Here is a 25,842-nt window from a genome sequence, read left to right on the forward strand (position 1 = left end):
CCGGGGATTCCTCCAGGAATTCCTCCGGGGATTCCTCCAGGAATTCCTCCGGGGATTCCTCCAGGAATTCCTCCGGGGATTCCTCCAGGAATTCCTCCGGGGATTCCTCCAGGAATTCCTCCGGGGATTCCTCCAGGAATTCCTCCGGGGATTCCTCCAGGAATTCCTCCGGGGATTCCTCCAGGAATTCCTCCGGGGATTCCTCCAGGAATTCCTCCGGGGATTCCTCCAGGAATTCCTCCGGGGATTCCTCCAGGAATTTCCCCAGGGATTCCTCCAGGAATTCCCCCGGAGATTCCTCCAGGATTTCTTCCGGGGATTCCTCCAGGAATTCCTCCGGGGATTCCTCCAGGAATTCCTCCGGGGATTCCTCCAGGAATTCCTCCGGAGATTCCTCCAGGAATTCCTCCGGAGATTTCTCCGGGAATTTCTCCAGAAGTTCATCCACAGTTCCTCCAGATATTCTTCAGGAAATCCACCTAGGATTCCTCCAGGAATTCCTCCGGAGATTCCTCCAGGAATTCCTCCGGAGATTCCTCCAGGAATTCCTCCGGAGATTCCTCCAGGAATTCCTCCGGAGATTCCTCCAGGAATTCCTCCGGAGATTCCTCCAGGAATTCCTCCGGAGATTCCTCCAGGAATTCCTCCGGAGATTCCTCCAGGAATTCCTCCGGAGATTCCTCCAGGAATTCCTCCGGAGATTCCTCCAGGAATTCCTCCGGAGATTCCTCCAGGAATTCCTCCGGAGATTCCTCCAGGAATTCCTCCGGAGATTCCTCCAGCAATTCCTCCGGAGATTCCTGCAGGAATTCCTCCGGAGATTCCTCCAGGAATTCATCCGGAGATTCCTCCAGGAATTTCTCCGGAGATTCCTCCAGGAATTCCTCCGGAGATTCTTCCAGGAATTCCTCCGGAGATTCCTCCAGGAATTCCTCCGGAGATTCCTCCAGGAATTCATCCGGAGATTCCTCCAGGAATTCCTCCGGAGATTCCTCCAGGAATTCCTCCGGAGATTCTTCCAGGAATTCCTCCGGAGATTCCTCCAGGAATTCCTCCGGAGATTCCTCCAGCAATTCCTCCGGAGATTCCTGCAGGAATTCCTCCGGAGATTCCTCCAGGAATTCATCCGGAGATTCCTCCAGGAATTCCTCCGGAAATTCCTCCAGGAATTCCTCCGGAGATTCTTCCAGGAATTCCTCCGGAGATTCCTCCAGGAATTCCTCCGGAGATTCCTCCAGGAATTCCTCCGGAGATTCCTCCAGGAATTCCTCCGGAGATTCCTCCAGGAATTCCTCCGGAGATTCCTCCAGGAATTCCTCCGGAGATTCCTCCGGGAATTCCTCCGGAGATTCCTCCAGGAATTCCTCCGGAGATTCCTCCAGGAATTCCTCCGGAGATTCCTCCAGGAATTCCTCCGGAGATTCCTCCAGGAATTCCTCCGGAGATTCCTCCAGGAATTCCTCCGGAGATTCCTCCAGGAATTCTTCCGGAGATTCCTCCAGGAATTCCTCCGGAGATTCCTCCAGGAATTCCTCCGGAGATTCCTCCAGGAATTCCTCCGGAGATTCCTCCAGGAATTCCTCCGTAGATTCCTCCAGGAATTCCTCCGGAGATTCCTCCAGGAATTCCTCCGGAGATTCCTCCAGGAATTCCTCCGGAGATTCCTCCAGGAATTCCTCCGGAGATTCCTCCAGGAATTCCTCCGGAGATTCCTCCAGGAATTCCTCCGGAGATTCCTCCAGGAATTCCTCCGGAGATTCCTCCAGGAATTCCTCCGGAGATTCCTCCAGGAATTCCTCCGGAGATTCCTCCAGGAATTCCTCCGGAGATTCCTCCAGGAATTCCTCCGGAGATTCCTCCAGGAATTCTTCCGGAGATTCCTCCAGGAATTCCTCCGGAGATTCCTCCAGGAATTCCTCCGGAGATTCCTCCAGGAATTCCTCCGGAGATTCCTCCAGGAATTCCTCCGGAGATTCCTCCAGAAATTCCTCCGGAGATTCCTCCAGGAATTCCTCCGGGGATTTCTCCAGGAATTCCTCCGGGGATTCCTCCAGGAATTCCTCCGGGGATTCCTCCAGGAATTTCTCCGGGGATTCCTCCAGGAATTTCCCCGGGGATTCCTCCAGGAATTTCCCCGGGGATTCCTCCAGGAATTTCCCCGGGGATTCCTCCAGGAATTTCCCCGGGGATTCCTTCAGGAATTTCCCCGGGGATTCCTCCAGGAATTTCCCCGGGGATTCCCCCAGGAATTCCACCGGAGATTCCCCCAGGAATTCCACCGTGGATTCCTCCAGGAATTCCTCCGTGGATTCCTCCAGGAATTCCTCCGATGATTCCTCCAGGAATTCCTCCGGGGATTCCTCCAGGAATTCCTCCGGGGATTCCTCCAGGAATTCCTCCGGGGATTCCTCCAGGAATTCCTCCGGGGATTCCTCCAGGAATTCCTCCGGGGATTCCTCCAGGAATTCCTCCGGGGATTCCTCCAGGAATTCCTCCGGGGATTCCTCCAGGAATTCCTCCGGGGATTCCTCCAGGAATTCCTCCGGGGATTCCTCCAGGAATTCCTCCGGGGATTCCTCCAGGAATTCCTCCGGGGATTCCTCCAGGAATTCCTCCGAGGATTCCTCCAGGAATTCCTCCGGGGATTCCTCCAGGAATTCCTCCGGGGATTCCTCCAGGAATTCCTCCGGGGATTCCTCCAGGAATTCCTCCGGGGATTCCTCCAGGAATTCCTCCGGGGATTCCTCCAGGAATTCCTCCGGGGATTCCTCCAGGAATTCCTCCGGGGATTCCTCCAGGAATTCCTCCGGGGATTCCTCCAGGAATTCCTCCGGGGATTCCTCCAGGAATTCCTCCGGGGATTCCTCCAGGAATTCCTCCGGGGATTCCTCCAGGAATTCCTCCGGGGATTCCTCCAGGAATTCCTCCGGGGATTCCTCCAGGAATTCCTCCGGGGATTCCTCCAGGAATTCCTCCGGGGATTCCTCCAGGAATTCCTCCGGGGATTCCTCCAGGAATTCCTCCGGGGATTCCTCCAGGAATTCCTCCGGGGATTCCTCCAGGAATTCCTCCGGGGATTCCTCCAGGAATTCCTCCGGGGATTCCTCCAGGAATTCCTCCGGGGATTCCTCCAGGAATTCCTCCGGGGATTCCTCCAGGAATTCCTCCGGGGATTCCTCCAGGAATTCCTCCGGGGATTCCTCCAGGAATTCCTCCGGGGATTCCTCCAGGAATTCCTCCGGGGATTCCTCCAGGAATTCCTCCGGGGATTCCTCCAGGAATTCCTCCGGGGATTCCTCCAGGAATTCCTCCGGGGATTCCTCCAGGAATTCCTCCGGGGATTCCTCCAGGAATTCCTCCGGGGATTCCTCCAGGAATTTCTCCGGGGATTCCTCCAGGAATTCCTCCGGGGATTCCTCCAGGAATTCCTCCGGGGATTCCTCCAGGAATTTCTCCGGGGATTCCTCCAGGAATTCCTCCGGGGATTCCTCCAGGAATTCCTCCGGGGATTCCTCCAGGAATTCCTCCGGGGATGCCTCCAGGAATTCCTCCGGGGATTCCTCCAGGAATTCCTCCGGGGATTCCTCCAGGAATTCCTCCGGGGATTCCTCCAGGAATTCCTCCGGGGATTCCTCCAGGAATTCCTCCGGGGATTCCTCCAGGAATTCCTCCGGGGATTCCTCCAGGAATTCCTCCGGGGATTCCTCCAGGAATTCCTCCGGGGATTCCTCCAGGAATTCCTCCGGGGATTCCTCCAGGAATTCCTCCGGGGATTCCTCCAGGAATTCCTCCGGGGATTCCTCCAGGAATTCCTCCGGGGATTCCTCCAGGAATTCCTCCGGGGATTCCTCCAGGAATTCCTCCGGGGATTCCTCCAGGAATTCCTCCGGGGATTCCTCCAGGAATTCCTCCGGGGATTCCTCCAGGAATTCCTCCGGGGATTCCTCCAGGAATTCCTCCGGGGATTCCTCCAGGAATTCCTCCGGGGATTCCTCCAGGAATTCCTCCGGGGATTCCTCCAGGAATTCCTCCGGGGATTCCTCCAGGAATTCCTCCGGGGATTCCTCCAGGAATTCCTCCGGGGATTCCTCCAGGAATTCCTCCGGGGATTCCTCCAGGAATTCCTCCGGGGATTCCTCCAGGAATTCCTCCGGGGATTCCTCCAGGAATTCCTCCGGGGATTCCTCCAGGAATTCCTCCGGGGATTCCTCCAGGAATTCCCCCGGGGATTCCTCCAGGAATTCCTCCGGGGATTCCTCCAGGAATTCCTCCGGGGATTCCTCCAGGAATTCCTCCGGGGATTCCTCCAGGAATTCCTCCGGGGATTCCTCCAGGAATTCCTCCGGGGATTCCTCCAGGAATTCCTCCGGGGATTCCTCCAGGAATTCCTCCGGGGATTCCTCCAGGAATTCCTCCGGGGATTCCTCCAGGAATTCCTCCGGGGATTCCTCCAGGAATTCCTCCGGGGATTCCTCCAGGAATTCCTCCGGGGATTCCTCCAGGAATTCCTCCGGGGATTCCTCCAGGAATTCCTCCGGGGATTCCTCCAGGAATTCCTCCGGGGATTCCTCCAGGAATTCCTCCGGGGATTCCTCCGGGGATTCCTCCAGGAATTCCTCCGGGGATTCCTCCAGGAATTCCTCCGGGGATTCCTCCAGGAATTCCTCCGGGGATTCCTCCAGGAATTCCTCCGGGGATTCCTCCAGGAATTCCTCCGGGGATTTCTCCAGGAATTCCTCCGGGGATTCCTCCAGGAATTCCTCCGGGGATTCCTCCAGGAATTCCTCCGGGGATTCCTCCAGGAATTCCTCCGGGGATTCCTCCAGGAATTCCTCCGGGGATTCCTCCAGGAATTCCTCCGGGGATTCCTCCAGGAATTCCTCCGGGGATTCCTCCAGGAATTCCTCCGGGGATTCCTCCAGGAATTCCTCCGGGGATTCCTCCAGGAATTCCTCCGGGGATTCCTCCAGGAATTCCTCCGGGGATTCCTCCAGGAATTCCTCCGGGGATTCCTCCAGGAATTCCTCCGGGGATTCCTCCAGGAATTCCTCCGGGGATTCCTCCAGGAATTCCTCCGGGGATTCCTCCAGGAATTCCTCCGGGGATTCCTCCAGGAATTCCTCCGGGGATTCCTCCAGGAATTCCTCCGGGGATTCTCACAGGAATTCCTCCGGGGATTCTCACAGGAATTCCTCCGGGGATTCTCACAGGAATTCCTCCGGGGATTCCTCCAGGAATTCCTCCGGGGATTCCTCCAGGAATTCCTCCGGGGATTTCTCCAGGAATTCCTCCGGGGATTCCTCCAGGAATTCCTCGGGGGATTCCTCCAGGAATTTATCCGGGGATTCCTTCAGGAATTCATCCGGGGATTCTTCCAGGAAATCCTCCAGGGCATCCTCCAGGAATTCCTTCGGGGATTCATCCAGGAATTTCTTCGGGGATTCCTCAAGAAATTCCTCTGCGGATTCCTCCAGGAATTCCTCTGCGAATTCCTCCAGGAATTCCTCCGTGGGTTCCTCCAGGAATTTCTCCTTGGGTTCTTCCAGGAATTCTTCCGGAGATTCCTTCAGAAATTCCTCCGGGGATTCCTCCAGGAATTCCTCCGGGGATTCCTCCAGGAATTCCTCCGGGGATTCCTCCAGGAATTCCTCCGGGGATTCCTCCAGGAATTCCTCCGGGGATTCCTCCAGGAATTCCTCCGGGGATTCCTCCAGGAATTCCTCCGGGGATTCCTCCAGGAATTCCTCCGGGGATTCCTCCACGAATTCCTTCGGGAATTCCTCCAGGAATTCCTTCGGGGATTCCTCCAGTAATTCCTCCGGTGATTCCTCCAGGAATTCCTCCGGGGATTCCTCCAGGGATTCCTCCGGGGATTCCTCCAGGGATTCCTCCGGGGATTCCTCCAGGAATTCCTCCGGGGATTCTTCCAGGAATTCCTCCGGGGATTCCTCCAGGAATTCCTCCGGGGATTCCTCCAGGAATTCCTCCGGGGATTCCTCCAGGAATTCCTCCGGGGATTCTTCCAGGAATTCCTCCGGGGATTCCTCCAGGAATTCCTCCGGGGATTCCTCCAGGAATTCCTCCGGGGATTCCTCCAGGAATTCCCCCGGGGATTCCTCCAGGAATTCCTCCGGGGATTCCTCCAGGAATTCCTCCGGGGATTCCTCCAGGAATTCCTGCGGGGATTTCTCCAGGAATTCCTGCGGGGATTCCTCCAGGAATTCCTCCGGGGATTCCTCCAGAAATTCCTCCGGGGATTCCTCCAGAAATTCCTCCGGGGATTCCTCCAGAAATTCCTCCGGGGATTCCTCCAGAAATTCCTCCGGGGATTCCTTTAGGAATTCCTCCGGGGATTCTTTCAGAAATTCCTCCGGGGATTCCTCCAGGAATTCCTCCGGGGATTCCTCCAGGAATTCCTCCAGGAATTCCTCCGGGGATTCCTCCAGGAATTCCTCCGGGGATTCCTCCAGGAATTCCTCCGGGGATTCCTCCAGGAATTCCTCGGGGGATTCCTCCAGGAAATCCTCTGGGGATTCCTTCAGGAATTCCTTCGGGGATTCCTCCAGGAATTTCTCCGGGGATTCCTCTGGAAAGTCCTCCGCGGATTCCTTAAGGAATTCCTCGCGAATTTCTCAAGGAATTCCTCCGTGGGTTCCTCCAGGAATTCCTCTGGGGATTGCTCTGGGGATTCCTCCAGGAGTTCCTCCGGGGATTCCTCCGGGGATTTTTCCAGGAATTCCTCCGGAGATTCCTCCAGGAATTCCTCCGGGGATTCCTCCAGGAATTCCTCCGGGGATTCCTCTAGGAATTCCTCCGGGGATTCCTCTAGGATTTCTCCAGGAATTCCTCCGGGGATTTCTCCAGGAATTCCTCCGGGGATTCCTCCAGGAATTCTTCCGGGGATTCCTCCAGGAATTCCTCCGGGGATTCCTCCAGGAATTCCTCCGGGGATTCCTCCAGAAATTCCTCCGGGGATTCCTCCAGGAATTCCTCCGGGGATTCCTCCAGGAATTCCTCCGGGGATTCCTCTAGGAATTCCTCGGGGGATTCCTCCAGGAAATCCTCCGGGGATTCGTCCAGGAATTCCTTCGGGGATTCCTCCAGGAATTTCTCCGGGGATTCCTCTGGAAATTCCTCCGCGGATTCCTTAAGGAATTCCTCGCGACTTTCTCAAGGAATTCCTCCGTGGGTTCCTCCAGGAATTCCTCTGGGGATTGCTCTGGGGATTCCTCCAGGAGTTCCTCTGGGGATTCCTCCAGGAATTCCTCCGGGGATTTTTCCAGGAATTCCTCCGGAGATTCCTCCGGAGATTCCTCCAGGAGTTCCTCCGGGGATTCTACCAGGAATTCCTTCAGGGATTCCTCCAGGAATTCCTCCGGGAATTCCAGCAGGAATTCCTCAGGGGATTCCTCCAGGAATTCCATCGGGGATTGCTCCAGGTATTCCATCGGGGATTCCTCCAGAAATTCCTCCGGTGATTCCTCCAGGAATTCCTCAAGGATCCTTTAACTTCTACTTGGATTCCTTCTGGATTTCTTCCAGAGTATTTTCCAGGAATTAATCCGGGAATTCTTCAAGGAATTTCTCCGGGATTCCTCCAGGAATTCTTCCAGGGATTCCTCAAGGAATTCCTCTAGGGATTTCTCCAGGAATTCCTCCAGGGATTCCTCCTTTCATTTCTACTGGGATTCCATCAGGATTTCTTCCGGACCGGAGAGTTCTCCAGGAATTCCTCTAGGCTTTGGGGATTGAGTCTGTCTTGGTTCGTCGTTGCATCGCGTCGTCGTCCTGTGCGCGTGCTTTTGGTGGAAAAAAACTAGTTTTCGTGCGAGTCGGTCGTGTGATGCCAGCAGCGGATGACATATCAGTCTGTCTTGGTTCGTCGTTGCATCGCGTCGTCGTCCTGCGTGCGTGCTCGTCTTCGTACGGGGCGGTTAAGTGTGTTTTTGGAGGCAAAGTGGAAGTGCCGCTTTTTTCATTCGGATCGGCCGCGTCGTCGTCGACAATTTGAATGTGCACATCGTCGTACCCGTGTGTTGTTGTAGCGGTTCAGTGTGATTTCGACGCCAGTTTGTGGAAGATGCTGCAGCACATACGCACTGGACTCTTCGAAGGATGTTTATTGGTGAGCTCGTTCCATTTTATCACAATAATTAATGCTTTAGGATGTATAAAATTCTGCACTGGGTTTTGTGTATTTATCTAACAAATATTGAAAAGTTCGTCACGTCATGTGTCGGCGCTAGTTCCATTTGCACATTTAGTTGGTAATAAATATTTTTCTTTCATTTTTTGCATGTACACAAAAATTTGAATGGTTCGTCATCTTCGGTGTCGACATTTGTAATATTTTAGCCCAAATGAATAAATGTTTTGACTCAAATAAACGTTGCATGAATTTCTGGAAAAAAGAGAGGGTCGGTAAAAATAGACGGCGAACCATGCGGTAATACTTATGAATCGATCGCGTTCAGCATTGTCTCGCGCGGAAACGCAAACTACAGATGCGTCGGTGTTTAGCATTGTGTTCTCCTTAGTTGCGAATGAATAACTTATGTAGGGTGAGTTTTGAGGCACAATAGATCGCGTTCGTCGTCCAAGGTTTAGAAGGGTATTTCTTCGCGAGCGCATTATTAATCGCGAATCAAAACATTACACTCATTTACCACGACAAAATCCTCAACACATCTCCATTTCCCCTGTCCAAACTCCTAGTGATTTCTCGTAGTAACGCAGAGAATTCCTCGGTTATTGGCCTAAGCGAGAATCACGTCATCATTTCCTTCCCTATCCTCAATTGACCTGCATTCGGACGCGGCCGGCGCTGGTATTGCTTATTGAAAAGTATTGGGATTGCAGCATTTACACAATGAAGAGAAAGCTAATCCCAAGCATCATCTGTTGGTTCTTTATGTAAATGCAGTTGTCCTTGCAATAACAGAGGAGCAACCGCGGGCGGTCAATCATGCTCATGCTCATGCTCAATTCCTCTAGGCTTTAGGGATTCCTCTAGAAATTCCACCTGGAATTCCTCCAGGAATGCCTTCACGAAATCTTCCATGAATTCCTCCAGGAACTCCGCCATAGTTTCCTTCAATTATTCCTTAAGGAATTTTTGCAGGAATTTCACCAGGAATTTCTCCAGGAAATCTTCCAGAAATTTCTCTAGCCGAACTTCTTCAGGAATCCTCTTAGGGGCTCCTTCAGGGTTTTCTCCAGGGATTTTTCAGGGATTTGTCCAGGGAGTCTCATAAGGTTCCACCCTGAATTGTTTCACTGATTTTCCCTGAGATTCTCTAAACGGATTTTTCCAGGGAATTTTAGAATTTTAGATTTTTTTTTTTTGAATTGCCTTTAGGGATTATTCGTGAATTTGTTGAAGGATTTTTTCATAAATGACTCTTGAATTTCTGAGATATCCTTAATTATTCTTTTCTTTGATTTGATTGATTGATTTCTTCAGTTGTTAGGATCTTAGGAGTTCTAGCAAGGATACCTGTAAGGATTTCTTCAGGGATTCAAGGACTTCAGGGAATCTCTTTTAACGGTTATTAATGGGTTTCAGTTGGGTTTCAGATATTTTTTGGGATTGCTTGGGATTTTCTTGGGTATTCTTTCAGAAATTATGTTATCGAGATTGTTTAAGAGCTTCCTTCAGGAATTTCTCAGAAGATTATACAGTTGTTTTATCGGAGTTTTGTCAAAATCTTACTCGTCCGGTAGGTATGAATCAAGAATACTCACGCACAAAATATTTAATGGAGATCTTGAATCATCATAAAAAACGTGGACGTGGCCCACATGTTGATCCTAGAAGCCCAGGATCCAGAAGTTCTACTTTTGATCGCAGCATGCTGGTATTCTCCTCGCGATTTTCTTCATCATTTGGTGTCAAGCTGCTGTTGAAAAATGAAGCTTTTCCGCAAGTGCTCCCGAGCCAATCGCTGCCAGCCATTTCTGGTGCTGGTTCTGGCAATTTGCGCCAGCCGAATTTCTCCCGCATGGACACAGTCATGGGGCACTCCCCAGCAGCAACCCGGCGGCGGTCAGTATCCTCCCCAACAGCAACCTCCACAGATTCCGCTGCAACAGCCAGGAATGCCCCCTCAGCAACAACCAGGAGGTCAGTATAATCCTCCGCAGCAACAACCTGGAGGACAGTACCCACCAAGCCAACAACCAGGAGGCCAATATCTTCCACCTCAACAACCAGGAGGCCAATATCCGCCACCCCAACAACCTGGAATACCCCCTCAAGGAAGTAATCCCCAAGATGGCTACTACATAATCCCCCAGCCGCAGGGAAGTCCCCAAGTCTATCCCACCATGGGACCCCCAACCATGAGCCCCACGCCAACACCACGTAAGTTCACCCCTTCTCAATGCAAGCTCAAACAAAAAATCCATTTTTTTTTCTCATCCCCTAGCAACCGGAACGGGTGGCAAAAACTTTGACGATTTCCAAACGGAGTGTACCGCCCAGTCTCGACTCATCGGAAGCATCAACGCCCAGTGGAACGATGCTCCGTATATGGCTTCGCTACGGGACCTCAAAAGCGACCGTCACCACAACTATGGTTTGGGCCACTTCTGTGGCGGAATCATCATTCATCCGTACATGGTGCTGACGGCGGCCTCCTGCATCGTAAACCGTTTGGAGTCCGACATTGGCGTCGTCGTGGGAACGCTCAATCGGCGAAAGCAGGCCACGTGGTCGCAGTTGCTGTTCGTCCAGAAAATGGTCTCCCATCCGTCGTACACGTTCCAGGCCGGAGGTCACGACATTGGGCTGCTCTTGCTGAGGACGGCCGTTTTTCTTGGCTCGAAGGTGGCGATCGCTCCGCTGGCATACAAGGACCCTCGGTCCGAAACCGACTGCACCCTGTACGGATGGGGAGAGACGACGGCTCAGGGACAGCTGATCTCGGACTGTCTGCGCAAGGCCACGGTGAAAGTGCAGAACCTGGAAGAATGCAAGCAAAGGTTCCTGGCGATAAACATTAAGCTTCCGCCGTCGGTGTTCTGCGCCGGACATTTCGGAGGTGGTCCGGATGCCTGCCAGGGCGATATCGGTGGTCCGGCAGTCTGCGAGGGCAACGTGCATGGAGTGATTGGCAACAAAGTTGGCTGCGGGGCACAGTCCGCTGGCAAGATCTACACCAACGTTTACAGCTTCCGCACCTGGATTGACTACACCATGAACAGTCTGAAGCAGGGTAAGCTATCTGATATGGATTGTAATGACTTGTAAACATTTAAAATTCAACATTTTTCCCATCCCTTTGCAGAGTTCAAGAACCTTTACCCCGAGGGCGCCCTGAATTCTATGAGGAGTGGTGCCGTACTTCGCGATGATGCACCGGCGGCGGCCGAGACACCGGCAACAGCCGGCGTGGCTTCAAAGTGTGTGTCGGTTGGACTGGCACTCGCTACCGGGTTGACCCTATTGCTAGCCTAAATTTTGTAATTATTAGATTCGTAATGGTACTTCTAGAACGATTTTGGATTGTTAATAAATATTCGTAAAGCATTATTGATTCTCATTTCTTTGCATATTGGCATCAATAATTCAAAAGAGCCTTACCAAGGTACCAAGGTAAGCAAAAGGGAGGTAATCCAATATGTCAGATTGTACCATTCACCATATAGGGCACTGCATTGTTTTGATTCTGTATGGGATTTTGACGTTTCTTGGCCTTGTTGTTTACAAGATTTCTGTGAGAGTGAAAGAGAAGGAGAGATTTTCATGCAGTGCCCTATTGAAAAACTGAAAGACAGCTGGCAAGTTTCTGTTTGATTTTTCTACTCACCCATCACACGTAGCAACCCTACATTTACGCAAAGATTCACGCATAACTTTCTCTGCGCCAAAATCGGCCAAACTCCATGGCATTACGGCGCTGCCATAGTGCCGCTTCAAGGTGAGAGTGAGAGTGCCCGTCCATAGGATTTTCGTGGATTTGCTATGCACTGGCAATTTACTCTAGACCGGGCTGTGTGATGCAGCTAATAAGTTGCCGATTTTTTTGTACCAACCATCTTATTCATGAATCCACGAGCCTTGGAGAACTGAAATTATAGTTTCTACCCAACATATCTCTACGGACTGAAACAATCCCCAGCTTCATCATGGGTTTATTAGCTTTCGATCAGTAATACATCCCTTCCCCATACTGATTCCGGCTCTTGGAACTCCCACATTATTTCTAAATTCCCCAGGTTGATCTAGCTGGTTCATCAAAACTTTGCAGACCCCCGATTCACTTTCATTTACTCCGAGAACCCCATGTTACTGAATTCATGACCTCTATTTCGCATGTTTTTCATCGGCTGTACTGCCTTTTTAGATGTAATATGCCGAAATGACTGTAATCAAAACAATCGAACTCATCAAACGTTGAGTGAAAAAATCCTAACAGTGAGGAAAAAAGTTGTTGCCGGGGTAACCGTGAGGAAACGCAGGTGTTCAGTGAGGTGTGCAAATAATCACTGTGCAAAAAATATTTGCACAAAAGTCTAAAAATTTTTGAGATTCTCAATATTGTTGATATTCTTCTTTGCGGCATCGCACACGCGAACTCCACGGCGCGCCCCACTCTCACGCGTAACTTTAACGTAACTATAACGGAATTGCTGAAGGTATCCCCAATTATTATAGACTAGTTTATATGTGGACGCAGTAGGGCACTGCATGAAATTCTCCCCTTCTCTTTCACTCTTACAGAAATTTTGTAAACAACAAGGCCAAGAAACGTCAAAACTCCATACAAAATCAAAACAGTGCAGTGCCCTGTAGCGCCCGTGGCTTTTTTTTTTAATATAAACTAGCTGTACCCGGCAAACTTTGTCTTGCCTACTGCGTTTTTTGACGTTTCAAGTTTCTATCCAAGACCAAGTCCCCGGTTACAAACTGTATCGAAGATCGATTTTCAAAAACTCTCAATATTTCCATTTTTTTTGCCTCATAAACCTTCCTTGAGTGAAAACTTACAGAACAAAACTAAGACGATCAAAATCGGACCTTCCGTTCGCAAGTTATGGGCGGTCCCACGTATGCCACTGCATTTTTATATATATATATATATAGATAGATATAGATAAAGGTTTCATGTGTTATCCAAGCTTGTAGATCTATATATATAAAAATGCAGTGGCATACGTGGGACCGCGCATAACTTGCGAACGGATGGTCCGATTTTGTTCGTTTTAGTTTTGTTCTGTTAGTTTTCACCCAAGGAAGGTTTATGAGGCATAAAACATGGAAAAATGAGAGTTTTTAAAATCGATCTTCCATAGGCAATCCATAGGTACATTTTGACCGGGGATTTGGTCTTGGCTAGAAACTTGCTAGAAACTTGAAACGTCAAAAAACGCAGTAGGCAAGACAAAGTTTGCCGGGTACAGCTAGTCTATCTATCTATCTATATATATAAAAATGAGTTTGAAGTCCCTTTGAGGCAACAAAACTCACGAACGGGTGAACCGACCAGGATGACTCTTGCATGGTTTGATTCGTATTCGTAGTGGCTGTGTTTATATGTAAAAAAAAAGTTACGTAAATCAACCAGAAAAGTAAGAAAATTGATAAAGTACTACTTTTTCATGAGCTGGGAAGGAAATCAACACGATCGAAAATATACCAATCTAGAGTGCGGTGAAGTGATGACCTGAATAGTTGTCAAACCACCACATCTTGGCAAGACAAAGTTTGCCGGGACAGCTAGTTTTAAATAAAAAAGCCTTATTTTTTCTTCGTTTTGAAGAGAGTTTTAAATTTGGTGAATTCAATACAGCTTATATTTACATCTGAAAAACTTCGTCACTGACGTCACGGGACAGAAAAACAGGGCTATCTGTGTTATTTCCAGCAACTGCTGCATTCGGTTGTCCAAGAGTGACAGAATTTTTTCGCGAAAAACAATTGAAGTGTCGAATATTAAAAAAAAATCAAAATTTTCAACGTCTGTAGTCTGGGATTTTTTTCATCAAATGATGTGTCTTGTTGTCTAAGGTTGTCACTGGTTTTACTCTCTGCATCGATAGTAATAAAAACAATTGAAGTGTCGAATATTTAAAAAAAATCAAAATTTTCAACGTCTGTTGCCTGGGATTTTTTTCATCAAATGATGTGTCTGGTTGTCTATGGTTGTCAACAGCACGTCGTGAACGGTTTTTAATTTCGTTAACCACCCATTTTCGCACCGGTCGTTAGTTTCCATGTGAGTAAAATAATGATCGATCGCCTTTGCGCACCGGTGGTCTCTATTCTATCCGTACCATCGGTTTTTTGCACTTCTGTAAATCATTGCAATATTTTGTGTATTTCTATGGTGTTATTGCAAATCTTATTCAGTATAATAATCTGTGCTCATATTTTGAAAGAAGGGGTTTTGGATAAGACTGAAAACAGTTAGTAAAAATTGAACTCAAATAAATAATTCCCGTGGAGATTTGTACCAGTTTTGGTGCGTTTAAAGATATTATTTTCTCAAAAATGTATGATTGTATTTAATCTCGGAATTCAAGCAATCTTTTTTTAAATTATGTGTTTGTTGCTTACTGTATGACTTGTAGGTTGAATTTTTATCTAAAATAATATCCATCTCTTCGATATCCATGTTGTCTTTCTCGCAAGAAATTTATCTGAATTTGAGATTTTGAGCATCTTTTTAATAATTAGGTTTATTGAATAATTACATCCCTTGCATTTCCAACACATTTATAACGTAGTTGTCTCCTTTACAACTTCGCGTAGGTCAAGATTTTTGAATCCTGGTCATAGTAAAAGCTGTCTTAAATGTGTAATATAAATGTGAATAAATGTGTAATATTGGAAAGATCTCCCCACACTGATAAAATACTTTCGTAAAAGCACAACGAATATGCTTCGTAAAAGCAGTTTTCGTAAATTGAAAGCAATTTGCGTAAAATGTACAGTCCATTCGTACCACCACGCTGAAACAGTACAAATTGAGTTGTATCATGTACGAAATCACGAATCCGACAGACGCTAAGCTTGCTCATTCGTAGATTTTAGCTCCCGCTTTGTAGAATTAAACAAAACAAACAAATGTCGAACGTTTTTTACTAACCATGCGTAAATACAAAATTTCGCTTCGTAGAATGCAACAAAGTTTGGCAGTCATCACTGATGTTTGAGTGGAGCGCAGAGACAACAAAGCAACCAGTTTTCTTGTGCATATGACGGTGCGTGTGCGAGAAGAGGAAAGGAAGCATGCTCTCAGTTGAAAGTAAAAGTTATTTATAGGGTAAGTGTACCAATTATGGCTATAGTACCAATTATTCGCCATAGTTGATTTTCACCATTTAACGATGTAAATCAACAATAAAAAAAATGCGAACAACAGATCACGTTCACAAAAGATGGTTGCACTCATTAAAACTCCACATTTTGTTCTAATTATGGTAGAAATAAATCATTTTCCTTAAAATTTCGGCTTCCTTGCACCCTTTTTCGCCATAGTGTACCAATTACAGCTAACTCCATAAGAAATACATGCAAATAGTGCGAAAAGGAACCGAAGTTAAAAAATGTAGCCATAACTGGTACAGGGTTCCTATCATTGGCACACGCTGTAATAAATACTAAAAGTAGATTTGGCTCCGTTTCTATATTTTTCCAGAAAAGTAGGGAATCTAAACTATCTTTTAACATATTGATGACATTCGTTGGTCTTCTTGTTATTTTTGTACAAATAGTTTTCCTGAGGTAGTGCCATAATTGGTACAGGCACCCTATATTGAATCAGAGTAGAAAGCGTTCTGGTTGTTTCCGAACGGTTTCAACAAGCGCCTACAGATGGATGTCTAGCCCTGGTAGGTATCAATCAGAAGATACGTGTTCGGAGCCTGTGAAAACCAAGCTGATATACGCGTGCTATTTTTTTTTCAACATGATGTATGTTGGTCCGACAAAAAAAGAGACAGAAAAAATCTGTGTTATTGTGTCGGAGTGATCTTTTTTACGAAACGAACTCAGGCACACTACGAATCTTTTCGTTGCAGAAAACAACGAATGGCATTCGTAAACCGTACGAGCGATTTCGTACAATGCAACAAAATATTTTTTCAGTGCAATTGTTGGGTTGTTTTTATAGATCTAATGTCGGACCTCCTATTCTGTATGATCAGTGTTATTTGCATGGGGTCTTCGCATGGGGTCTTTTTCTGCTTTGCCTAATTGTTTCTACAAGGGTGAAGTTACCCATTTCGCACACTTTCTTCCTAATGTCTCGTTTATTTAATTTATATTTTTAAATTTATATTTAATAAACCACCCACTGACGACCACCATTTTCAAAAACAGCAATCAAACCAAAACTCCTTTGCCTTTTTCGAAATATTCACGACAAAACGAAAGGCGAGGCACAGCTCTTTCAAAGCGGAGGATCTCAGCCCGGAAAGTGAAGAAAGAAAACCTTGTGGTCACTTATTACCGTCAAATGGTATCTTTCCGGGTTAGAAAATACGCACATCTTCTCACCGGAATCTGCGACGGATGACGATAATTTTGGAACTTGTCGGAACGAACTTCGCGAGTTATTTATTTGGACATTTTTCTAAATGTGTGAAACCAAACTTTACTTGCTGCGTAGCAACCCCGGCTCAAACATGTACGTGTTAAAATAGCAAAACTCGCTGAATCACTATACATTTCTTCAAATATTAGTTTCAAAACGATCGGCCGAATCAAAAACTAAAGGTGTGATTATGAACAATCGTAACTATTTTTATAAGAAAATCAATACATTTTCGTTATGCATGATCCTAAAATTGGCGAAGAAGGGAAAATTTTATTTATAACATACTTAAGCAAAGCTTGTCAATTTTTCTGCTTTTGTATTGTCACTCTATCACAATTGTATGTCAGACAATTTGTTGTGTTATTCGTGTAACGATCTATGATATTGTTTGGTTGAAAATTTCAAAAAAGTAAAAATAAAATTTTTAAATATTTGATGCAAACTAAAATAAATTCCTACCTATACAAAACATGAAAATCATTCTCTAGAAACTATATACACTCATTGCACAATTATGGGTCACACACAATTATTAGTCACTTTCCACTTTAATAGATAAATACTAATTAATTGCAAGCTTTTGTTAGCTATTATTATTTTTCGCACATAAGTTGATTTGTTTTGTATCACTATACGTATCGCACGCGGGCTTATACATCAAAACATACATATTTTCAATATTTTTTTGTTCGGCGCAAAACTAGCTGTCAAAGTAACGCTTCGATTGTGCATATCGGACAGTGCGTGCGCTGCTTTCGTAAGCTCTTTAAAAGCGAGCTTCAGTGATTTTCATGTGCGAAATGGTATCGTCACCAGAACAAAGGTATAATTAACGTTCTAAATGTAGAAATTCATGTGACTGCAGCCAATTAAAGCTTATTTCTGCCAAAATTTAAGTGACTCATTATTGTGCCAAGGAACACCGAAAATCACACAATTATGGGTCACTTTTTGTGCAGCATAATATTGACAGTTCTGCGTGCATGAGCATTGCATACTTTTAGGCGTTTATCGGTGGTTGTGATGGAGATTTTGACCCAATTTTGAAAAATTTATTCCAAATCGTTAAAACACGCTTCGTTAAGAGGTTTGAGACCAGTTTTAGATTCTACTATAGTTGATCTATCGAGAATAAGTGATCATTCATTGAAAAAATAGACAAAACATTATTTTTGAGCCGATTTCTCTTAAGTGACCCATAATAGGCAACAAATTGACCCATAATTGTTACACAGCCAATTTTGACCCATTATTGTGGTTTTCATTATTCACCAACATTTTAGTAATTTTCACCGCCTAAAGTGAATTTTACAAGCAGATTTTTATTTAAAACAATAAAAAGGGGTTTCAATGATGAGAACATAAAATAAAAATAATGAAAGTGTTATTTTTTTATGAAAAACGGTTCATTTTATGAAATGGTTGTTCCTTGAGTGACCCATAATTGTGCAATGAGTGTACCTGGCAACAAATCCATACTCATGTTCTTTCGTCTCCTCTTTACGCTACCCAGAGAGCTAAACGCGAGAGAGCGCACGAGCCTACGGATAGAGACCGTACTTTGCGTGTCTCTATATTCTAAGCCCTGCTACGAACCGTACGTAAACTTTTCGCTTTCGAGCCCTACTTAGCAGCGACCGGTGCGGTTCGCTTCTTTGTTCGGGGCTCTAGTTAACGTTAAAACGCTTGATTGAGCCCATGAGTGGGCTTGGTCTCACTGGTTTTATTCTCTGCATCTGATGGTAAAAAAAATAATTGAAGTGTCAAATATTTTATTTTTTGTTTTGCGAGAATTTCCCCGCGTGCTGCGTCTGGGTGGCTAGTCACCGGACAGACAAACAGGGCTATTATATATATGATGATGAAAGAAAAATTAGATCGCGCTGTTGCCATTTAGTAGATATTCATGCAAAAAGTTGCAAAATGATGATTTTTACAGCACGAGTCGTACATACAACGAGGCTTACAAAGTGTTGCATACAATATTTATTGCAATGACAAAAAAAGCATTCACTTGAATATGATCATTTCCATAAGTACCATCGTGCTTCGTGGGCTTCGCGGTGATTCAATGGGGACAACCACGTGCTCAATTATACGAAACACGAAATTTGGATCAAGCAAGCCGTGCTATAACCGTTACAATTTTGCCAGTTCTTACCTTGGAAACGTTGGTTGTTGTTCAAACAATCGCATTATGATCCATAGCCGTGGATCCATAATGCAACTGAAATGAGTTGCATTATGAATCAAAATGCAATTGTTTGTTATAGTACGGAAAAGTTGGCCGTTTCGTTACTGAAACGGCTAGTATAAACATAGAATTTATAGTGTCGAGTTGCAAAATAGTTGCAGAATGTGGATTTTTACAGCACGAGTCGTACATTTATCCAACGAGGCTTGCCGAGTTGGATAATTATGATGAGTGCTGTAAAAATCGAGTTTTGCAACAAGTTGCATACAACATTTTTTGAAATGACAAAAACTATTCATTGGAGTATGATGATCGTACTTCCCGATGACTCAATGGGAATACCCACGTGTTTCATCATGCTAGACATGAAATTTAAATCAAGCAAGCCGTGCTAAAAATATTTGTTCACACGTCAAACACCAAAGAAAGTAGCAAGTAAACAAACCGATAATTCCATGCACCACCCAAAAAGTGTAACCATCAGGGTATGAAAAACGGATCACGCCGAAAAACAAACGCTTTGTCCTAAGCGGTGCATGTTGGTAACAAAGGCGCTCCGCAACAAACGCATGTCAGGCGATGAGAGCAATAAAACAAACATCGCTTGCCGTGCGTGTGCCGATATTCCGGCTTTTCTGCTGAAATTTTCGACCCACATCATCGAATTCATAAACATTTGGACGAATTAAGACTCTTACAAACCTCAGAGTCGAGTTTCAGTTGTAAAACAATGCGAAAATCACGATGTGAATAGAAAGAGACAAATATTCCTACCGTTTTTGTTGTGAACAAACTCGGGAGCGATTTTGTCATTATCTGCTAACGAAAAAACAAAGCGTTGTTGCCGTGCCTTCTTTGTTGCCTATTTTTCCGCTTGCGGTGGCATATTCTGCGTACACTGGTAACCATAGACTTAACACTTAACCGAGGCTAAAAATTTCTAGCAGCGAAACGAACCAATGTACATGTATGTATGTACAGTCAGGTCTTTTTTTACGCGGTTTTCATTTACGCGGCCGCGTAAATGAAAACTCCATATAAAAAAAAATTTCATCGTCTTATTTTTGCATGATTCGTCGAGAAATGGTGAGACTTTTTTTACGCGGTTTTTCGAATTTTGAACTGAGTTTTTTTTTACGCGGTACGTATCCCCCGCGTAAAAAAAAACCTGACTGTATGCTGAAACCGGTGGTGTGGTGTGACAAAAAATTTCTGCAGGGGGTCGAATACGGTGCAAAAAAGCAATACAAATTTTCAAATTTTTATACGGGCAAAAGCCTAAGAGGGGGGAGGAGTTTGAGATGATAAAAAATAAGTCTACGTAGATTATAGATATCGTCTTATCAAGAATTGTATTTATGGCCAGTCATTATGTTATGAAGTGCAGTCCCTCTGCTTTTGCCGAAATTCTACACTTTCACAACAGATAGACTATCCAAAGTCCACGCTGCATGCATATTCTAAAATCATAGGAGCAAAAGTCATTGATGGGGAGCAATTTTGGTCTGTAGGGGGATTAGGGGATAGGCCAGGAGGAGGAATTCAGACCGACGATTGGAAAGTTCAGCGCCCACCAGCTGACGAACGAATATGGCCTACGCCTCATCGATTTCGCCTCCTCCAAGAACATGGCCATTCGTAGCACCTTTTTCCAGCACAGCCTCCCGTATCGTTACACCTGGAGATCACCACAGTAAACGGAATCGTAAATCGACCACGTTCTGATTGATGGACGGCACTTCTCCGACATTATCGACGTCAGGACCTATCGTGGTGCTAATATCGACTCTGATCACTACCTGGTGATGATTAAACTGCGCCCAAAACTCTCCGTTATTAACAATGTACAGTACCGGCGGCCGCCCCGGTATGATCTAGAGCGACCAGTGTACGCAGAATATGATACCGCAAGCGAAAAATAGGTAACAAAGAAGGCACGGCAACAACGCTTTGTTTTTTCGTTAGCAGATAATGACAAAATCGCTCCCAAGTTTGTTCACAACAAAAACGGTAGGAATATTTGTCTCGTTCTATTCACATCGTGATTTTCGCATTGTTTTAAAACTGAAACTCAACTCTGAGGTTTGCAAGAGTCTTATTTTGACCAATTGCTAATGAATTTGATAATGTGGGTCGAAAATTTCAGCAGAAAAGCCGGAATATCAGCACACGCACGACACGCGATGTTTGTTTTATTGCTCCCATCGCCTGACATGCGTTTGTTGCGGAGCGCCTTTGTTACCAACATGCACCGCTTAGGACAAAGCGTTTGTTTTTCGGCGTTATCCGTTTTTCGTACCCTGAGAGCGACTGAAGCAACCGAATGTCGCCACCGCATACGTGTAGGGTGTACTCGATGTGGCCCCTCTAGAGGACTGCTGGAGTACAGTCAAAGCAGTCATCAACAACGCAGCCGAGAGCACATTCGGGTACGTAGAACGGAGTCGACGAAACGATTGGTTCGAGGAGTGCAGAGCGATTGGAGAAGGATGCAGCGCGGGCGGTAATGCTGCAGCATGGAACCCGACAGAATGTGGAGCGATACAGACAGAAGCGGAAGCAGCAGAGCCGTCTCTTCCGGGAGAAAAAGCGCCACCTGGAAGAAGCGGAGTGCGAGGAAATGAAACTGCTGTGCCGTTCACAAGAAATACGTAAGTTCTACCAGAAGCTCAACGCATCCCGCAAAGGCTACGTGCCGCAAGCCGAAATCTGCAGGGATAAGGACGGGAGCCTCCTGACGGACAAACGTGAGGTGATCGAAAGGTGGAAGCAGCACTTCCACGAGCACGTGAATGGCGGAGAGAATGTAGGCAGCGGAGGAAATGACTATGTTGGTGCAGCAGAGGACGGGAACGAACCAACTCCCACGCTGAGGGAAGTTAAGGATGCCATCCACCAGCTCAAAAACAACAAAGCGGCTGGTAAGGACGGTATCGCAGCAGAACTCATCAAGATGGGCCCGGAAAAGTTGGCCACCTGTCTGCACCAGTTAGTAGTCAAGATCTGGGAAACCGAACAGCTACCGGAGGAGTGGAAGGAAGGGATAATCATCCACAAGAAAGGCGACAAGTTAATGTGTGAGAACTTTCGAGCGATCACCGTTTTGAATGCCGCCTACAAAGTGCTATCCCAGATCATCTTCCGTCGTCTTTCACCTAAAGTAAATGAGTTTGTGGAAAGTTACCAAGCCGGTTTCATCGACGGCCGGTCAACAACGGACCAGATCTTCACCGTACGTCAAATCCTCCAGAAATGTCGTGAATACCAGGTCCCAACGCACCACCTGTTCATCGACTTCAAAGCGGCATACGACAGTATCGACCGCACAGAGCTATGGAAAATTATGGACGAGAACAGCTTTCCCGCTGACTAGACTGATAAGAGCAACGATGGACGGTGTGCAGAACAGCGTAAGGATTTCGGGTGAACTATCCAGTTCATTCGAATCTCGACGGGGGCTGCGGCAAGGTGATGGACTCTCATGACTACTCTTCAACATCGCTCTGGAAGGTGTGATGCGACGAGCCGGGCTCAACATCCGGGGAACGATTTTACGAAATCCAGCCAATTTGTGTGCTTTGCGGACGACATGGACATCATCGCCAGAACATTTGGAACGGTGGCAGAGCTGTACACCCGTCTGAAACGCGAAGCAGCAAAGGTCGGACTGGTGGTGAATGCGGCTAAGACAAAGTACATGCTGGTAGGTGGGACTGAGCGAGACAGGACAAGCCTTGGCAGCAATGTTACAATAGACGGGGATACTTTCGAGGTGGTAGAAGAATTCGTCTACCTTGGTTCCTTGCTAACGGCTGACAATAACGTGAGCCATGAAATACGAAGGCGCATCATCAGTGGAAGTCGTGCCTACTATGGGCTCCAGAAGAAGCTGCGGTTAAAAAAGATTCACCCCCGCACCAAATGTACCATGTACAAGACGTTAATAAGACCGGTGGTTCTCTACGGACACGAGACAAGGACGATGCTCGAGGAGGACCTGCAAGCACTCGGAGTTTTCGAGCGACGGGTGCTAAGGACGATCTGTAATTTCGCTAGAGCGTTCGCTAGAGTGCTTCAGCATTAGCTGTGCAACGTCTAGCAGATATTTATGCCAGCCAAGGTGTGGTAAGAAAAAAAAAAAAAAAAATGTTCGCCTCGATGATGATGATGGAATTTTATTGTATTGACGTAAGGCCGATGCAAATATTATTTTTCTTTTATGTCCGAGACCTCTCATCAGGTACGAGGGGGGGGACAAAAATAAATAAGGAACAAACGAAAAAAAAACTATTGAAAAATTGGAATTTTTACCAACTATTGAAAAAATATTTTTCAACTATTGAAAAATAGTTGCTTGTAAAAAAATTGTCTATTGAAAATGGAGTCATGAGACGCCATGTTTTTTTTTCGCCCCTTCAATATTTTGAGATTTTTGAAGGGGGGGGTGACATAAAACAAATTAAATATTTGCATCGGCCTAATTTATTCTATTTTTTGTGTAGTCTACAAAAGTTTGAGTCTCACGCGCGGTGACAGGTATAAATGACTTTTTTGTATTTATTTATCATATGGAATATTTGTACTGTTGAAGGATTCTGTAGAGTAGTAGTGAGTTGTCTAGTTGAATGTCGGGAATTTCATGAGAATGAGAATATTGCCGACTGTTTTGACATCGCGCGAACGTTATCAATCCTCGCAATATTTTTGATTTTCTGATTTTTCATGATCACTAGTAATGCTTGCAAACATCTGTAGTTGAGAGCATCAGTATTTTAAAATTTATGTTTTTGCTGTATAGTCTGACAAATTATAAAGTTGTTTATATCTGTGAAAATAATCAGACCGTATTAAGTTTGCAAATCTGATTACATTGTTTATAATTAATAATTATCTTAAAGATATATCGTCTTGCTCAAACCTTTGTAGGGGTATGTGGCGGGACCATCATCATCATCATCATCATCATCTTCGGCGGCGTGCAGGAGAACGGTGTGTGGCGGAGAAGGATGAACCACGAGCTCGCTGCACTTTACGGCGAACCCAGCATCCAGAAAGTGGCCAAAGCCGGAAGGATACGATGGGCAGGGCATGTTGCAAGAATGCCGGACAACAACCCTGCAAAGTTGGTGTTTGCTAACCATCCGGTTGGTACAAGAAGGCGTGGAGCGCAGAGAGCACGATGGGCGGACCAGGTGGAGCGTGATCTGGCGAGTGTTGGGCGTGACCGAGGTTGGAGAGCTGCAGCTGCAAATCGAGTATTATGGCGGCAAATTGTTGATTCAGTATTATCATGAATTTGATGTTAACTAAATAAATGAAATGAAATGGGAATTAGGGGAATATGTTTAGAAGAAGAAAACATGATTGAAAACGTAATGGTTAACTGGTAGAGTTAACGCGTCAAGAAAGCCTACTCTCGCTGTCCCTCTCTTTATAGGACCATAATCATGGCCATAATTTTCCTCCACTGCCCTTCGATCGATGCTGATGAGATCAATATCTTCCGCAAAGCCAACGAGCATGTGCAACCGTGTGATGATAGTGTCATTCCACTGCACGCCAGACCTCCTAATCGCTCCTTCGAGTGCAATGTTGAACAGCAAATTTGAAAGATTGCACAGAAAATACAAACTATCTATTTTTTGGGTCGATTTTACCCAAAATTGAGTAAACTTCAAAACGAATCTTAAATAAAACTATCAAAGCATCACATAAAGGACTTCTTAAAAAATCCTGCAAGAAGTTGCTGGAGGAATCGAGAAAGGAATTCTAGGACGAATCTTCGAAGGAATTTCTAGGGAGATCCCAGAAGCAGCACACCTGGGGAAACCCCATCAGCAATTTGTAAATTAGCACACTCCTCAGCATGCTAACTCAAATTTTAAATTCAATCACACTAAATCATCCTAATTCAGTAGAATTCCTCCTACCACGTAGTTACGAACTGCAATTTTATCGGAGTTCCTCACAAGTCCACTGGAAGTATGCCCAGACCACAAGCGAAATATCTTTCCCTGAATCTCATGAATCAGGTTTACCCAGAAACACTTCCAACAGTTATGAATTGTCACATTCACAACTTGCGCGTGAACCATACATTTCACTATCCATACAATCACACACTCCGAGGACGTCAAATTTTTTTCTTAATCTGAACCGTAGAAACGTCAGACTTGGAAATTTTTACCTTAGCAACCGCGTCATACAGTGCCCTATTTTAGCAGCCGTGCATGTGATAAATAAGGTCTGGGGCCATTTGGGCAGGGGGACCTATTTTGGGCACTTGCAGCTATAACTTAGTCAATTTCAATCCGATTGACTTGAATTATTGATCATGGGGCTAGCTACTGTACGTACAGTATCGGACAATAAATATGCACCAAAACCGTTTTCCCATACAAAATAGTCAACTTTGGATTGCAATATCTCAGTTATGTCTCAACCGATTGTTTTCATTATTCTGTGACGAACTACAAAACATTCCAATTTTCAAAAACTATTGAAAAAGTTCAGTGATAACTATTGATTCAAAAGTTACAGATAGGTTGAATTTTGACAATAAAAATGCACCAAGACAAAAAATCATGTAACCAAAAATGCTGAAGTCAAATCACTATGGTGTCTTCGGCAAATATGTTTCTTGTGTGATGACCAATACATTTGCTGAAGTCACCATAGCTATCTGACTTCAGCATTTTAGGCTACACAATTTTTTCTCTTGGTGCATTTTTATTGTCAAAATTCAACCTATCTGTAACTTTTGTATCAATAGTTATCACTGAACTTTTTCAATAGTTTTTGAAAATTGGAATGTTTTGTAGTTCGTCACAGAATAATGAAAACAATCGGTTGAGACATAACTGAGATATTGCAATCCAAAGTTGACTATTTTGTATGGGAAAACAGCTTTGGTGCATTTTTATTGTCCGATACTGTATCTGAATGTGTCCAAAAAATCAAGCCAGCCGGTTAAAAATTGACACAGTTATAGCATCAAGTGCCCAAAATAGGTCCCACTGCCCAAATGGTCCCGGACGGTGTCAGGCCATTCGGCCGAAGGTCATTAGGCCGAAGGTCATTAGGCCGAATGGTCATCAGGCCGAA

The 25,842-nt window shown here is 45.7% G+C and overlaps 2 protein-coding genes across 2 annotated transcripts in view; one reads left to right on the plus strand and one right to left on the minus strand.

The window, feature by feature from the left end:
• LOC109409870 (uncharacterized) overlaps positions 1 to 25,842 on the minus strand; it is a 240,379-nt gene that overhangs the window by 209,107 nt on the left and 5,430 nt on the right. The gene's annotated exons all lie outside the window — the stretch shown is intronic.
• LOC109397070 (serine protease 55) lies at positions 9,868 to 11,476 on the plus strand. Its single transcript, XM_062860051.1, has 3 exons — positions 9,868 to 10,363; positions 10,428 to 11,216; positions 11,289 to 11,476. Exons 1-3 carry the CDS (start codon positions 9,910 to 9,912, stop codon positions 11,456 to 11,458), a joined length of 1,413 nt encoding a protein of 470 aa, XP_062716035.1. The 5' UTR covers positions 9,868 to 9,909; the 3' UTR covers positions 11,459 to 11,476.

The sequence above is a fragment of the Aedes albopictus genome, chromosome 3 (assembly GCF_035046485.1).
Source record: "Aedes albopictus strain Foshan chromosome 3, AalbF5, whole genome shotgun sequence".
Lineage (NCBI taxonomy): Eukaryota > Metazoa > Arthropoda > Insecta > Diptera > Culicidae > Aedes > Aedes albopictus.

Bases quoted from the DNA above. Each gene is read 5' to 3' on its own strand.
- LOC109397070 (XM_062860051.1), top strand. From the start codon at position 9,910: ATGAAGCTTTTCCGCAAGTGCTCCCGAGCCAATCGCTGCCAGCCATTT. The intron at 10,364-10,427 runs GTAAGTTCACCC...CTCATCCCCTAG, and splicing joins GAGCCCCACGCCAACACCAC to CAACCGGAACGGGTGGCAAA. The intron at 11,217-11,288 runs GTAAGCTATCTG...ATCCCTTTGCAG, and splicing joins CATGAACAGTCTGAAGCAGG to AGTTCAAGAACCTTTACCCC.